The sequence below is a fragment of the Psammomys obesus genome, unplaced genomic scaffold (assembly GCF_907164565.1).
Source record: "Psammomys obesus unplaced genomic scaffold, mPsaObe1.curated_primary_1811, whole genome shotgun sequence".
NCBI lineage: Eukaryota > Metazoa > Chordata > Mammalia > Rodentia > Muridae > Psammomys > Psammomys obesus.
Window position 1 is genome coordinate 522322 of NW_026590486.1, and position 15828 is coordinate 538149.

At 39.7% G+C, this 15828-nt stretch overlaps 1 protein-coding gene across 1 annotated transcript in view; it reads right to left on the minus strand.

Annotated features, from left to right (window-relative positions):
* The window catches only part of LOC129676971 (60S acidic ribosomal protein P0-like), a 180927-nt gene that overhangs the window by 117528 nt on the left and 47571 nt on the right, over positions 1-15828 (minus strand). The window contains 2 exon segments of the mRNA XM_055607520.1: positions 4468-4498; positions 4940-5002. Coding sequence (XP_055463495.1) covers positions 4468-4498; positions 4940-5002 — 94 coding nt within the window.

The following is a 15828-nucleotide window of genomic DNA, read 5'->3' on the forward strand; positions in this document are numbered from 1 at the left end:
TGTAGCCCCTTTCCTCAGTCCCTCTTAATCCCACCCTCCCTCCATCTTCTGCTCTTTTGCCCTTCCCCAAGTCCACTGATAGGGAAGGTCCTCCTCACCTTCCCTCTGACCCTAGCCTGTCAGGTCTCATTAGGACTGGCTCATGCAGGACTGTCCTCCTCTGTAGCCTGGTAAGGATGCTCCCCCCTCAGTGGAAGGTGTTCAAAGAGCCAACCACTGAGCTCATGTCAGAGATAGTCCCTGTTCCCCTTACTAGGGAACCAACTTGGAGACTGACCTGCCATGGGCTACATCTGTGCAGGGGTTCTAGGTAATAAATGGCCCTTGATTGGAGTATCAGTCTCCAAAAAGACCCCTGGTCCCAGATTTCTTGGTTCTGTTAATCTCCTTGTGGAGTTCCTGTCCCCTCCAGGTCTTTCAATCTCCCCTTTCTTTCATAAGATTCCCTGAACTCTGCCCAAAGTTTGGCTATGAGACTCAGCATCTGTTTTGATACCCTGCAGGGTAGAGTCTTTCAGGGCCCTCTGTTGTAGCACCTTACACCCATCCAAATGGCTAAGATCAACAACTCAAGTGACAACACATGCTGGAGAGCATGTGGAGAAATGGGAACCCTCCTCCATTGCTGGTGGGAATGTAAACTTGTACAACTTTGAAAATCAATCTGGCATTTTCTCAGACAATTAGGAATAGTGCTTCCTCAAGATCCAGCTATACCACTCCTAGGCATATATCCAAAATATGCTCAAGTACACAACAAGGACATTTGCTCAACCATGTTTGTAGCAGTTTTATTTCTAATAGCCAGAACCTGGAAACAACCCAGATCTCCCTCAGTTGAGGAATGGATACAAAAATTGTGGTACATTTACACAATGTAATACTACTCGGCAATTAAAAACAAAGAAATCATGAAATTTTCAGGCAAATGGTGGAATCTAGAGAAGATCATCCTGAGTGAGGTATCACAGAAGCAAAAAGACACACATGGCATATACTCACTTATAAGTGGCTATTAGACATATAATATAGGATAAACATACTAAAATCTGTACAAGAAGGAGGACCCTGTGTAAGATGATCAATCTTCACTCAGAAAGGCAAACAGGGTGGACATTGGAAGAGGGAGAAAATAGGGAACAAGACAGGGGCATACTATAGAGGCCCTCTCAAAGTATATTTTTAACCTGGCTTCCAGAACCCATAAAAGTTCGTATCTTTGGAGTCAAATGATATGATTTTTTTTTGGGGGGGGGGAGGGAAACCATGTCCTCACATTGCCTGAGAAGGCACATGGCCCTGACTAGAACAGGAACCACTAAGCCTTAATCAGAAACCTACAGCTGCAAGGGCCATCTGAATGAAGCAAGGAGTGATGCGCAGAGGTAGAAAAGCTACATCTTTCCTTCAGCTCTGTCAAAGACCTTCTAGGCTTTGAGCCCATCATAATACAGGAAAATAGAAGTGACACCTTGATTAAGAAACCATGTTTGGGTCATGTTACACTACATACATGGCCTGTTCTTGAATCCAATGTGTTATCGGTACATATAAGAATAAATTTAGATAGATCAGCATATATACACACACACGCACACACACATATTCTGGCAAGGATGACAAGTGGTAAAGATAGAACTTAAGGATATTGATAGATACTGGCAGATAAACATTACCTAGAATTTAACATCTCAAAGCATATTCTTTTTAAATTTAATATGAAGCCTTAATAATAATTTTCTGTAAAGTGTTGTACCCTTGCTTTTATGGCAAGAGAGTTGAAATGAACAATGTTAATTATCTTCCAAATTTAAATCACAGAAAATGAATGATTCAAGATTCAGTCCAAATATGGCTACACCCAGCGACAAAATTAGAAGTCATAAGGCATTTACTGAGACCTCCACATAATCAAATGATTCTGTGCATGAGGAAGACACTCATGATGGTTTTTTTTTTTTTCGGACAGCTAAAGTTTGGTTTTTTTTATTTTTTTTTATTATTAGTTACATTTTATTAACTCTATATCCCAGCTGTATCCTGCTCCCTAATTCACTCCCAATCCCACCCTTCCTTCCTTATCTCCTCCCTGCCCCTTTCCAAGTCCACTGATTGGGGAGGCTCATGGTGTTTTAAGACCACTGGGTTTTGCTGGAGGAGGACAGTGGATTGGTAGCAAGAGTGGCATGGGTAATGGAAACCAAATCACCTCTTTATTCCATTGGGATTGGTATATGTTCTGTTGGCTTATATCTTCTACTTTAGCTAAGGATGAAAACTAAAGGTTTGACTATAAACAGCTTCAATTTATTCCAGCCATTCAAGATTTGGAAATGGAACAAAATGAGTTTGGAAGCTATTAGGCTCTTGGAGGTAATCTTGATCAAGCCATCTGGATAATTCTCTGCAGAACTGAGTGTGAAATTCTTTTCTCTAATCTTCATTGCAAGAAAATGAGGAGAAAATTGTTTGTATACTCTCTCCAGACCAATTCATGATCCTCATTTTAGTAGTTGAAGGATTCATCATTCTGTCGCACCAACCAAATGCTCACAACTTGGGCCTAATCACTCCGAAGGCAGCAAGGAATATTGGTGAAGACTGAAGAAACAATTGTAGGTGCCAACAGATACCAAGCCCAGTCACATTGTTGTAAGACACCATTGTGACAAAATGAAAATTATGTCTGGTACAGCTGACAGAAGTTACCTTTAACTCAAACCTGGCTCAGAACTAACGCTTTCTTCCCATCTATAATAAAGGGATGGTGTGTCGGCTGAAAGAACATTCAGGAGGATCATGTCCTCATCGGCCTCCATCCCTGGTCTGTGCAATAGGGAAGATAAATTGCTATAAAAGGAGAGCAACAGCTAAGCATGCTGTTTCACATCAGCAAGTCTAGGGGCTAACTAAGAAAACAGGAATAGTGAAAAAATAACACCATCATCATATCACTTTATTAGTTTAATTATTTGTTACATAGGAACACATATAACAAGAAAATGAGGCCTAATTTTAATCAAGGAAGTGAGGAATCTGTGTGTTGTACATTATAATGAATTATGAGACTGCAATCTCACATCTCCAGCTGCAGGCATATATTCATCCACAAATACTCAAACATCTTTCTTGAAAGCTTAAGGCTCCAAAAATAAAGTGATATATATATATATATATATATATATATATATATATATATATATATCAATACACATATTTTGTACATCTTTACCAAAAATGAACTGAAAAGCTTTCTGAAAAATAAATAAGCCTATGAATCTGTACTTAAAAGAACATTGTGACTTTCCCAGGTACATATGTTTTGGGTTTCAACCATAATTCATGAAGGATTATAATAAAATAGAAGCATGCTTCGCCTATCCAACCATCCAACACTGTCTGCCATCTTTGCTATTAAAACATCAACAGTATCTTTTGATACTTTTTTAAAGAAAAAAAATAAACGTAAACTTAATCTATCTTAAATTTATTTTCAGCTGAAATATAAAGACACAAAAGCATATATTGGTATCTTTCCACAGGAGGTTTAAATACCGTTTCATTCTGTATACACACGTTTATATTCATATAGATATGATGTGTGTTGAAATTATTACCATCAGGTTTATTGAACATTTGACAGTTATCTCCATGCTCACTGCAGTTCCAGTATGTACTAGTGGTCTCATTCTTTTTTCCGGATGGAAGATCACCTAGACATTAGTTAAACAGGATGAATGTGGATGAACCCATTATGGATTTTTCAGGCCATATGGTATAGTCAGGTTAGTATTCTGATCCACATTCTTGAGCTGTGAAAATAGATATAAGGGATATTCGTGATAGTTAATAAATAACAAGACTTAATGCTATGGTTTACAAATTACATGAAACCATGCAATATTTTCTCCGATAAAGATTGTTTTGTTAAATACACCTGATATTTTATACTTTAATTTTTGTTTTTAAAAATCATTTATTCATGTATTTTATATCTATAAGTGCTCTGTCTGCATGTACACCTGTATACTAGAAGAAGACATCAGAGCCCATTACAGATAGTTATGACCCACCATGTGTTTGCTTGGAATTAAACTCAGGACCTCTGGAACTGAAGTTAGTGCTCTTCACCACTAGTCATCTCTTCAGTCCCAATTTTTAATTTATTATTTGTACATGGGGTAAAGTATATTGCCCTGGTTCTCAGGAGGGAGTTGCAGGATAATTTGGGGGGTTGGTTTACTTCTTACGCCTTTATGAATGTTCTGGAATGTGACGCAGATCACTAGGATGTGCAGTAAGCATCTGTACCCACTGACCCCTGGGAACAACTTAGCTACTTTAAACTCAATCCTTATACCAGTTTGTAATGTGATATATACATATAGTCAACAGGTACAATATTTATTATTTCTTTATGAAATATGCTTTTACTTAATCTGCCTTTAAAATACATGTCATTTTTACCTGGCGAGGTTTTCTCCTTGGCTCTTGTTCCCTTAAAGGAAAAAAATTACATGGAGAAACACAAACACTTTATATGGAACCTTTTGTATTAAGGCAAGCAAGAGATCATACTCCAGAGAGAGAATGGAGCCGTGAGATCCAAGCAGGAACCCTCTTTCCACTGTGTTGTCTGTATTGAGTTCACTCCTTTGGTACATCTTTCATTATATCACACAGAACAGTTCTTTCTCTAGATCAAGATTTCTCCTCCATTTCCCATTACTCGGTTTTTAGTGTTTGTTGATAGGCATCGAGAGCATTTAAGACATGCCACCAAGCCTAAATTTCTGATACTGTGAAAGTATCCCAACTGCAGCCACGGTGGCACTCTGGCTGTAGGGATAGCCAGCACCAAGGCAGAGTCTCCTCCCCCGCGCCCTGTCTACCTGGGCAGAGTTCACAGGACCACAGACTGATGTGGGGGTGCACATACCTGCTCCCCTTCGCTCACCTGCAAAGTCACTGCCTTCTTCATTTTCCAAAACCAAAAGGGATCCTGAAGGCAGTGAGCACAGTTCACAATGACAGAACAAATGCTGGGGCATAGAGTCTACCAGGCAAATGTACTTCCTGAGTTAATAAATGATTACAGATAAACTGACATAATTCTCCATGACAAAAAGTTACAACGTTGTTACTGTAGCATGACTGTTCAGACTTTGTTTTCTAATTTATTTAATCTTTAATTAAATTTTTTCATACATTGTATTTTGATCACTTTCCCCTCCTCCAACTCCTTCCCTACCACTCTGTCTATCAGAAATTATGCTCTTTCTCTCTATCTCTACAATTATTTCTCAAAAATCCCATAAAACACAAAAATGAAAATAAAAACAAAAATAAAACAATGATAAAACATGCAAATTGAACAAAAGCCCATAAAACAAAACATTTGTTTTGTGTTCACCAACTATCCATGCACATAGGAATCTGTTTTTCATTTTAAAAGTGTAGATCTTCTTGCCTCTGAAGCAAATTAACACCATTTATTTAATGTGGTTCAGCTTGTTCTTATGAATCTGTACCATTCACCGTAAATACTGGCTTCCAATGACTATTTTAAGGGATATTATTGTGTTATGTGGACAAAAATAAAAGCACAAATTTACTTGAAGATAATAAAAACCAAAAAATTATATTTTGGGAGTGACAGATTCACTTTTTGAAATTTTATGGAATAAATATTTTACATGGTGAGCTGTAATCATGATAACTCCTGAACTCTGTGCTTCTTCACTGCATTGGTGATATCCCAATAGTCAGTAGAATGGACATTAGGGTGAACAGGCAGAAAGGAACACTAGTCCCATTTATATAAGACTGTCCATCACTACCCCTACGTGATTTAAAATCTTCAAAGTCACCAACCCCCTGTGCATTTAGAGAGAATACTCATGGAAAGTTATTGGTGTTGGAAGATAATCTACAAAGTCTTCAGTGGAGAAGGAGGGCAGCCTGCCATGTGGCATGAAAAGCACAGTGTGAGATGGTTGTGTGTGCAGCTCATCCCCAACCCCATTACCTCAACCTACTGTACCTCACAGTAATCTGAGCAGAACTCAGATAGCCAAGAATGAAGACATACCTCTATACTGTGGTTCAGACTACTCTGTCAGAAGCAAGAATGGCCGTCTGATAAATCTGAACTCGTCTTGTATCTGATATGTATCGACATTGCCCCAAGTAATTATGCCAGCACTATTCTGACAGTTTAACACCACTGAATTCCACAGAGCGCTGTCCCTGTGGGATAGACTGCTTCCAGGGTCATTGATAGAAAGGACTCAGCAACAGGAAAAATCATGAAGAGTCCAGTGCTATAACCATAAGGCATAAGGTCAACATATGTGAGCAGAGCTTCCCAGCTCACTGTCCTTAGTTTAGGAATCCATCACATGTTCTCTAGTATCTAGAGTATAGAGCTAGCTCAGACATTGTTCTACACTGAGGAAAGTTCAGAAAACAAAGAGGTGGTAAGAAGACAGCTTATCTAATTGATTCCAAATTTTAAAAATCAGCATTCTATGGCTGTAAAGAAACTAAGAACATTTTCAGATTGCACCCATTACACTCCGAAAATCTTGGTTTTGCCTACTGGTAAAATATATTTCTAGGAAAAAATAAAACTTATTTTTTAATTTTATTTTTTTCTTATCAGTTACATTTTATTAACTCTGTATTCCAGGTGTATCCTGCTCCCTCATTCCCTCCCACTCCCACCCTCCCTCCCTCATCTCCAACCTGCCCTTTTCCAAGTCCACTGATGGGGGGGGACCTCCTCCCCGTTCATCTGATCCTGTTTTATCAGGTATCTTCAGGACTGGCTGCAAAGCCCTCCTCTGTGGCCTAACAGGACTGCTCCTCCCTTGGGGGGTGGGGAGGTCAAAGACCCAGCCATTGAGTTCCTGTTAGAAATAGTCCTTGTTCCCCTTACTATGGGAAACCAATTGGTTACTGAGCTACCACGGGCTACATCTGAGCAGAGGTTCTACGTTACATCCATAAATGGTGCTTGGTTGACTGTCAGTCTCAGAAAAAACCTTGTACTCATATATATTTGGTCCTGGTGGAGCTCCTATCCTTTCCTCATCAGACTAACTCCCCTTCTTTCATATGATTCCCTATACTCTGCCAAAGGTTTGGTCATGTATCTCCTTTGAAAACACTGCTAGTTAGAGTCTTTCAGATGCCTTCAGTAGACTCCTGTCATACGTTCAATGCACATCCCATCTGTCTTTCTAAATGGGGATTGATCATCTTACCCCATGTCCGCTCTCTTGATTATCTTTTTTATGTGTATTGATTTCATTATGTTTTTCATATCATGTAGGTCTATATAAGCGAGTATATACCGTATTTGTCTTTCTCCTTCTGGGATATTTTACTTAGAATGATCTTTTCTAGATCCCACTATTTGCCTGCAAATTTCATGATTTCCTCCATTTGATTGCTGAGTAGTATTCCATTATGTAAAAATACCACAATTTCTGTATCCATTCCTCTTTTGATGGACATCTGGGTTGTTTCCAGGTTCTGGCTATTACAAACAGAGCTGCTATACACACGGTTGAGCAAGTATCCGTTTTGTGTACTTGAGCAAACTTTGGGTATATACCTAGCAGTGGTATAGCTGGGTCTTGAGGAAGCACTATTCCTAATTGTATGAGATAGCTCCAGAAAGATTTCCAAAGTGGTTGTACAAGTTTACATTCCCATCAAAAGTGGAGGAGGGTTCTCCTTTCTCCACAACCTCTCCAGCATGTGTTGTCACTTCAGTTTTTCATCTTGAACATTCTGATGGGTGTGAGGTGAAATCTCAGGGTCGTTTTGATTTGCATTTCCCTGATGGCTAATGAGGTTGAGCATTTAAGTGTTTCTCTGCCATTTGATATTCCTCTGTGGAGAATTCTCTGTTTAGCTCTCTTCCCATTTTTTATTTGGATAACTTGGTTTGCTGCTTTTCAGATTCTTTAGTTCTTTGTATATACTCGATATTAATCCTCTGTCAGATAAGGGGTTAGTGAATATTCTTTCCCAATCTGTAGGCAGTCGTTTTGTTTTGATGAGAATATCCTTTGCTTTACAGAAGCTTTTCAGTTTCATGAGGTCCCATTTATTGATTGTTGCTCATAGAACCTGTGCTGTTGGTGTTCTGTTCAGGAAGTTGTCTCCTATGCCAATGAGTTCTAGGCTGTTCCCCACTTTTTCTTCTAACAGATTTAGAGTATCTGGTTTTATATCGAGGTCTTTGATCCACTTGGACTTTAGTTTTGTGCAGGGTGATAAATATGGATCTATTTTCATTTTTCTGCATGTACACATCCAGTTGGACCAGCACCATTTGTTGAAGATGCTGTCTTTTTTCCATTGAATGGTTTTGGCTTCTTTGTCAAAAATCAAGTATTCATAGGTGTGTGGGTTTATTTCTGGGTCTTCTATGCGGTTCCATTCATCCTCCTTTCTGTTTTTATGCCAATACCATGCAGTTTTTATTACTATTGCTCTATAGTACAGCTTAAGATCAGGGATGGAGATACCTCCAAATAATCTGTTGTACAGGATTGTTTTAGAGATTCTGGGTTTTTTGTTTCTCCATATGAAGCTGAGAATCTTTTTTTCAAGGTCTGTAAAGAATTGAGTTGGTATTTTGATGAGAATTGCATTGAATCTATAGATTGCTTTTGGCAGGATGGCCATTTTCACAATGTTAATCCTATCAATCCATGAAAACGGGAGATCTTTCTATCTTCTGATATCTTCTTCAATTCCTTTCTTCAGAGACTTGAAGTTTTTCTCAAACAGGTCTTTCACTTGCTTGGTTAGTGTCTCCCCAAGGTACTTTATGTTATTAATGGCAATTGTGAAGAGTGTGGTTTGCCTAATTTCTTTCTCGGCCCTTTTGTCTTTGGTATACAGGAGGGCTTCTGATTTTTTTGAGTTGATTTTGTATCCTGCCACTTTGCTGAAGGTGTTTATCAGCTGGAGGAGTTCTCTGGTTGAATTTTTGGGGTCGCTCATATATACTATCATATCATCTGTGAATAGTGACACTTTGACCTCTTCCTTTCCAATTTGTATCCCCTTGATCTCCTTTAGTTGTCTTATTGCTCTGGCTAGAACTTCAAGTACTATGTTGAAGAGGTATGGAGAGAGTGGGAAGCTTGTCTTGTTCCTGATTTCAGTGGGATCGATTTTAAGTTACTCTCCATTGAGTTTGATGTTGGTTATAAGCTTGCTGTATATTGCCTTTACTATGTTTAGATATGTGCCTTGTATCCCTAATCTCTCCAAGACTTTAAACATGAATGGGTGTTGGACTTTGTCAAATGCTTTTTCACCATCTAAGGAGATGATCATGGGTTTTTTCTCCTTCAGTTTGTTTATGTGGTGGATTACATTGATGGATTTCCGTATTTTGAACCACCTTTGCATGCCTGGGATGAAGCCCACTTAGTCATGGTGGATGATATCCTTGATGTGTTCTTGGATTCGGTTTGCAAGTATTTTATTGAGTATTTTTGCGTCAATGTTCATAAGAGAGATAGGTCTGAAGTTCTCTTTTTTTGTTGGGTCTTTGTGTCGTTTAGGAATCAGGGTGACTGTTGCTTCATAGAATGAGTTTGGTAATGTACCCTCTGTTTCTATTTTGTGGAGTAGTTTGAGGAGAATTGGTGTTACCACGTCTTTGAAGGTCTGGTAGAATTCCACGCTGAAGCCATTTGGCCCAGGGCTTTTTTTTTTGGAGGGGAGACTGTGAATGACTACTTCAATTTCCTTGGGGGATATAGGGCTATTCAGTCTTTCTACCTGATATTGACTTAATGTTCGAAGATGGAATCTATCAAGAAAATTGTCCATTTCATTTAGGTTTTCAAATTTTTTGGCATATAGGCTTCTGTAGTATGACCTAATGATTGTTTGAATTTCCCCACTGTTTCTGTAGTTATATCACCCTTTTCATTTCTGATTTTGCTGATTTGGATAGATTCTCTCTGCTTTTTAGTTAGTTTGGCTAAGGGTTTGTCTATCTTGTTGATTTTCTCAAAGAACCAGCTTTTTGTTTCATTGATTCTTTGAATAGTTTTATTTGTTTCTAATTGATTTCAGCCCTGAGTTTGATTATTTCAAGCCATCTGCTCCTCTTGGGTGTATCTGTTTCTTTTTTTTTTCTAGGGTTTTCAGTTGGGCCATTAAGTTGTTTGTATGTGATGTTACAAATTCCTTCTTGCAGACACTTGGTGCTATAAATTTTCCTCTGAGCATTGCTTTTAACGTGTCCCATAAATTTGGGTATGTTGTGCCTTCATTTTCATTGAATTATAGAAAGTCTTTAATTTCTTTATTTCTTCCTTAACCCAGCTGTCATTGAGTAACAAGCTGTTCAGTTTCCATGTGCGTGTTGGCTTTTTGTTGTTTCTGTTGTTGTTGAGGTCTAGCTTTAGTCCATGGTGGTCAAATAGAATACAAGGGATCATTTCAATCTTTTTGTATTTGTTGAGGCTTGCTTTATGACCAACTATATGGTCTATTTTGTAGAAGGTTCCATGAGGTGCTGAAAAGAAGGTATACTCTTTTGAGTTTGGATGAAAAGATCTGTAGATGTCTATTAGGTCCATTTGATTTAGGGACTCTGTAAGTGTTTTTATTTCCCTATTTGTTTTCTGTCTAGTTGATCTGTCCCTTGGTGAGAGTGGAGTGTTGAAGTCTCCCACTATTAGGGTATTAGGATCAATGTGTGATTTAAGCTTTAATATTGTTTCATTTACGAATGTAGGTGCTTTTGTATTTGAGGCATAGATATTCAAGATTGTGATGTCCTCTTGGTGGATTTTTCCTTTGATGAGAATATAGCGGCCCTCCTTATTTTTTTTTTTATTAACTTTGGTTAAAAGTTTATTTTATTAGATATTAGGATGGTTACTCCAGCTTGTTTTCTGGAACCATTTGCTTGAAGGACATTTTTCCAGCCCTTTACTCTGAGGTAGTGTTTATCTTTGTTGCATATGTGTGTTTCTTGGATGTAACAGAATGATGGATCCTGTTTCTGAAACCATTCTATTAGTCTGTGTCTTTTTATTGGGGAGTTGAGTCCGTTGATGTTGATAGATACTAGTGACCAACAACTGTTACTTACTTTCGATGTGGGGTTGGTGGTGTCACTGAGTTTCATTGCTTGTATTCTTTTGGGTTTTTTTGTTGTGTAGTTATCTATTTCCTCTGTCTCCTTAGATGTAGTTGTTTTCTTTGGTTTGGAATTTCCCTTCTAGTAACTTCTGTAGAGCTGGGTTACTATATAGATATTGTTTAAATTTGGTTTTGTCATGGAATATTTTGAATTCTCCGTCTATGTTGATTGAAAGTTTTGCTGGGTATAGTAGTCTGGGTTGGAATCTGTGGTCCCTTAAGGACTGTATGATTTCTGTCCAGGGCCTTCTGGCTTTCATAGTGTCTGTTGAGAAATCTGGTGTGATTCTGATAGGTCTACCTTCATATGTTACTTGGCCTTTTTCCCTTGCTGCTTTTAGAATTTTTTCTTTGTTTTGTAGGTTCAGTGATTTGAATATGATGTGACATGAAGAATTTCTTTTCTGGTCTAGCCTACTTGGTGTTCTGTAGGCCTCTTGTATGTTTATGGAGATCTCTTTCTTTAAGTTGGGAAAGTTTTCTTCTATAATTTTCTTGAAAATATTTTCCGGACCTTTGAGCCTGATGTCTTCTTTTTCTTCTATTCCTATTATTCTTAGGTTTTGTCTTTTCATGGTGTCCTTGATTTCTTGGATGTTTTATATTTGGAACTTTTCTGATTTTATTTTTTCTTTGAGAGATGTGTCAATTTCCGCAAGTGTATCTTCGGCTCCTGAGATTCTTTCTTCCATCTCTTGTATTCTGTTGGTGATGCTTACCTTTGTAGTTCCTGATCTTTTCTCTATGTTCTCCAGCTCCTGGTTTTTCTCTGTTTGTGTTTTCTTTATTGATTCTAATTCTGTTTTCATGTCTTGCACCATTTCCTTCATCTGTTTGAATGTGGAGTCCTGCTTTTTTTTTATTCGTTTCCTCTCTATGTATCACTAATTGTGCCTCTACTTCTTTGGGTATAATTGCCTGTATTTCTATGAGAGCTTTGTTTTATTTCTTTATTTGCCTTCATTTGTGTGAACATTTCTTTGAGAGCTTTGTTCATTTCTTCTTTGTTTGCCTCAATTTTCATGGTCATTTCTCTGAGAGCTCTATTTGTTTCCTCTTTGTCTCGATTTCTTTGGCTATTTCTCTGAGGGCTTTATTCATTTCATCTTTATGGGCCTCTAATAGCTGGAGAAACATAGTTTTGAGGTCGTTTTCTTGTATATCTAGTGAATTGAAGTGTCCATTGGTTTGTGGAGTTGCTGGTGAGGTCATTATGTCCTGATTTTTGTTGGGTGTGTTCTTACGTCTGCCTCTAGCCATCTGGTTATTTATAATCCTCATTGTTTGTTCCTCGAGTTTGTAGTTCGGGCTATGATCGTCTCTTTCTGTTTTATGGACTGTTTTATCAGGAAGATGAGAAAGGTTCACTGCTTTGGGAGTATGCGTTGTGGTTTCAGTTTTGCCTAAGTAAGGAATGTGATGCTGGCGCTATTTGCATGTGCTTTTAGCGGGCTCAGTGTGCATGGGCGAATTCTCTGACTGTTGCAGTGGCCTACAGGCCACTATTATGCAGTTCTGTCTGAGATCCAGGGATTGTTTGCCTAGATTACACTGGTGGACCCACAAGGCAGAGGCTTCAACCTTGGGGTCGCAATCCCAAGAATCCCTATGATGCTCATGCTAGGGGTGTGGGTGACAGGGATCTTGTCTGGTTGCTTCTGTGGAGAGGCCCTGGGTCTGGGGCAAACTCTCCCTAGAAGGCTTACTCACTCTCTTGCAGGACCAGGAGCAGGGGTTAACCCTTGCTCTCTACTCTCTGATTTGGTCCTGCTGTGGAGAATGCGCGGGTAGGCTAACAGTCAGCTCTGTGGCACTGTGGCAGCAGAACTCAGTCTCCACCTTTCCTGTGTGCTGCCTCTCTGTCCTTTCCCTCTGCCAGGAGGGGTTATGTTGACTGGTCCCAGGGTAGCGCGGGAAAGAGTTGGGTTGAGTGTTCTCAATCCCAGATCCCGGGCCCAGATATCTCTGCCAGAAGCAGCCTGATGGTAGAACCTATATTTGCTGATTCCGAGAGAGTACCAGGTATGGTTGAGTGTCCTCAGATCCAGAGCTTGGGTTTCTCTGCCAGGGGCTGCTGGGTGAGCTAAAGAGGGGGTGCTGTGTCCAGTGGCAGGCTGCCTCTCTGTCCTTCCCCTCTGACCTTCCCCTCCGCTAGGGCAAGCTTATGGTGGTACTCTCAGGGGGGTGCCAGAAGGGGTTGGGACTTCTCAGTCCTAATCCTGAGCCGGCGTTTCTCTGCCAGGGGTCGGGGGGGGGGGGGGCGCCGGTAATAGAACTTGGTGCTAGACCTTATTGCGCTGGACCCAGGAGAGTCTCAGGACATGTTGAATGACCACAGTCCCAGATCCTGAGCTGAAGTTTGTTTGCTAGGAGCAGCCGGCAGCACTGGGGTCCTGGCACTGTGAAGCCACTGTGTGCCTCTCTATCCCTCTGCTCCTCTGCAGCAGGGTTATGGCGGCGTTCGGGGAGTGCCCGAAAGGATTGGGTTTTCTCAGCCCCCATCTCGGGTTTTTTTTTTTTGGTGGGAGCTGCAGCTCTCGCTGGGGCTGGGGTACAGACAGTGTGGTCTGTGGCAGATTCTGCTGGACGCCTCCTGCCTTCTCTGAAGAGGGATTCAGGTTTTGGGTGCCGAGAAGTGCCTGGAGATCACCTCTCGGGGTGTCTCCTCTCGGAGGAGTCTGCTGTGGCCTGATTCTAGAAGGACTCAGATCATGGTTAGTCTCTTTCTTCTTGGAAGTCTAGATAACTCTGTTCTGGGTTGATCAGCCCCTTCACTCAACAATTTCCACCTTGCGGGTCCTCTCCCCTTCAGCTAAGCTGCACACTAGCCGCCGCCATCTTGGAAGTCAAAAATAAAACTTTTTAAAATCTAGCATATTTTAACAAATAATGTAAATTAAATCAGATACAAACCAGAAGCCTGACACTTTTCTAGCCATACACATTTCTTCATACAAGGTAAGATGGAAGATAGTAATATGAATATCATGTGAAATAATGTAACATAGTGTGCTATAAATTACATATATATAAATTATATATAGCTATTGTTATATCTGTGTCTTCTAATGTTTTTCATTAGAAAGCAGTTCATTTTCAAGCACAAAAATGTATGTTATTTTAAAAGGACTTTAATCATATTAACTACACATAGCCTTCTGTCTGGTTGTTGGGTTGTGTGTGTGTGTGTGTGTGTGTTCCTGTGTCTGTGTGCTGTCTATGTGTGGGTATGGTGTGTGTGTGTGTGTGTGTGTGTGTGTGTGTGTTCCTGTGTCTGTGTGCTGTCTATGTCTATGTGTGGGTATGGTGTATGTGTGTGTGTGTGTGTGTGTGTGTGTGTTCCTGTGTCTGTGTGCTGTCTATGTGTGGGTATGATGTGTGTGTGTGTGTGTGTGTGTGTGTGTGTGTGTGTGTGTGGTGTGGAGGGGCAGGGAGACTCTGGGCATGTGTGTTCTTGCCTGTAAAGGCACACATGTGCATGTATGCATATGAAGGATAGAGACAGTCTAAGGTGTTGTTCTTCTAGAGCCACTCTCCTTGTTCCCAGACACAGCATCTTATTGGCCCAGAATGCACTAATTAGGTGAGGCTGGCTGAAGAGTGACTGTTTCCCCCTCCCTGGTGCTAGCATCACGAATACACACCAACACATCTGGCTTTGAACAAAGGTTATGGGGATCACATGAACATCTCATCCTTTCACAGCGAGCACTTTTTCTAACTGGCTACCCCTCATCCCCTAGATACAGTCCTTCATTTAATAATATGAAGTTGATCTCCACATCTGCAATGGTCATCCTCACATATATGTCCATCATTCTTCTATTAGCCAGTAGCACAAGACAAGCAAAGGAAGGTGGCCTTGTATATACGGGGCCTCAAATATCATTTGTTCCCCTTGGTCTGAAGCAAGTTTCCTCCACATAATCAAGTCAGTAATTCAGTCACAAAGTTTTGCTTTCTCACCCTCTGTTTAACATTAGAAAAGCCAGGTGAAATGATGTCTATTTCGGTAAAAAAAAAAAAAAAAGTTACTGCACTGTTTGGCACTTGATGGGAAAAATAGTTCACATGTTGTGTAAAATAATATGATAATAATACACCATTTATTCAACAAATAGGACAAACAGTACATCCATAGTGTATAACAGCTTCACTTCTGGTCACATATGCATAATAGCAGCAGCCAGAGACTCAAACATTTGTTGGAAATTCTGTGTTCATAACACCACCTCTCACAGGCTTCAGGCAGTAGAATAATGCAGATAAAGGGACAAACAAACATGGAGAGATAATAAAATAGAATATGGATCAGCCATTAAAGATAAAAGCAGATTCGTGACACACACTATAACTTGGATGAAAACGGAGAATTTTATGCTAAGCAATTCAAATGTGACAAAGAGAAAGGACAGAGGCTATGATTGCATTTACATGGGGCATCTAATTTAGGCAGAGAGGGAAAAAATACATACATAATATGTATGAGATGTGGGACAAAAACCAGATATTTTCTGTTGTTTGTTTGTGTTCACAGTCCTGATTTCCAGCATAGGCTGGCCTAGAGCTCACTATGTATTTCAGGCTGACCTTTATATATATATATATATATATATATATATATATATATATATATAT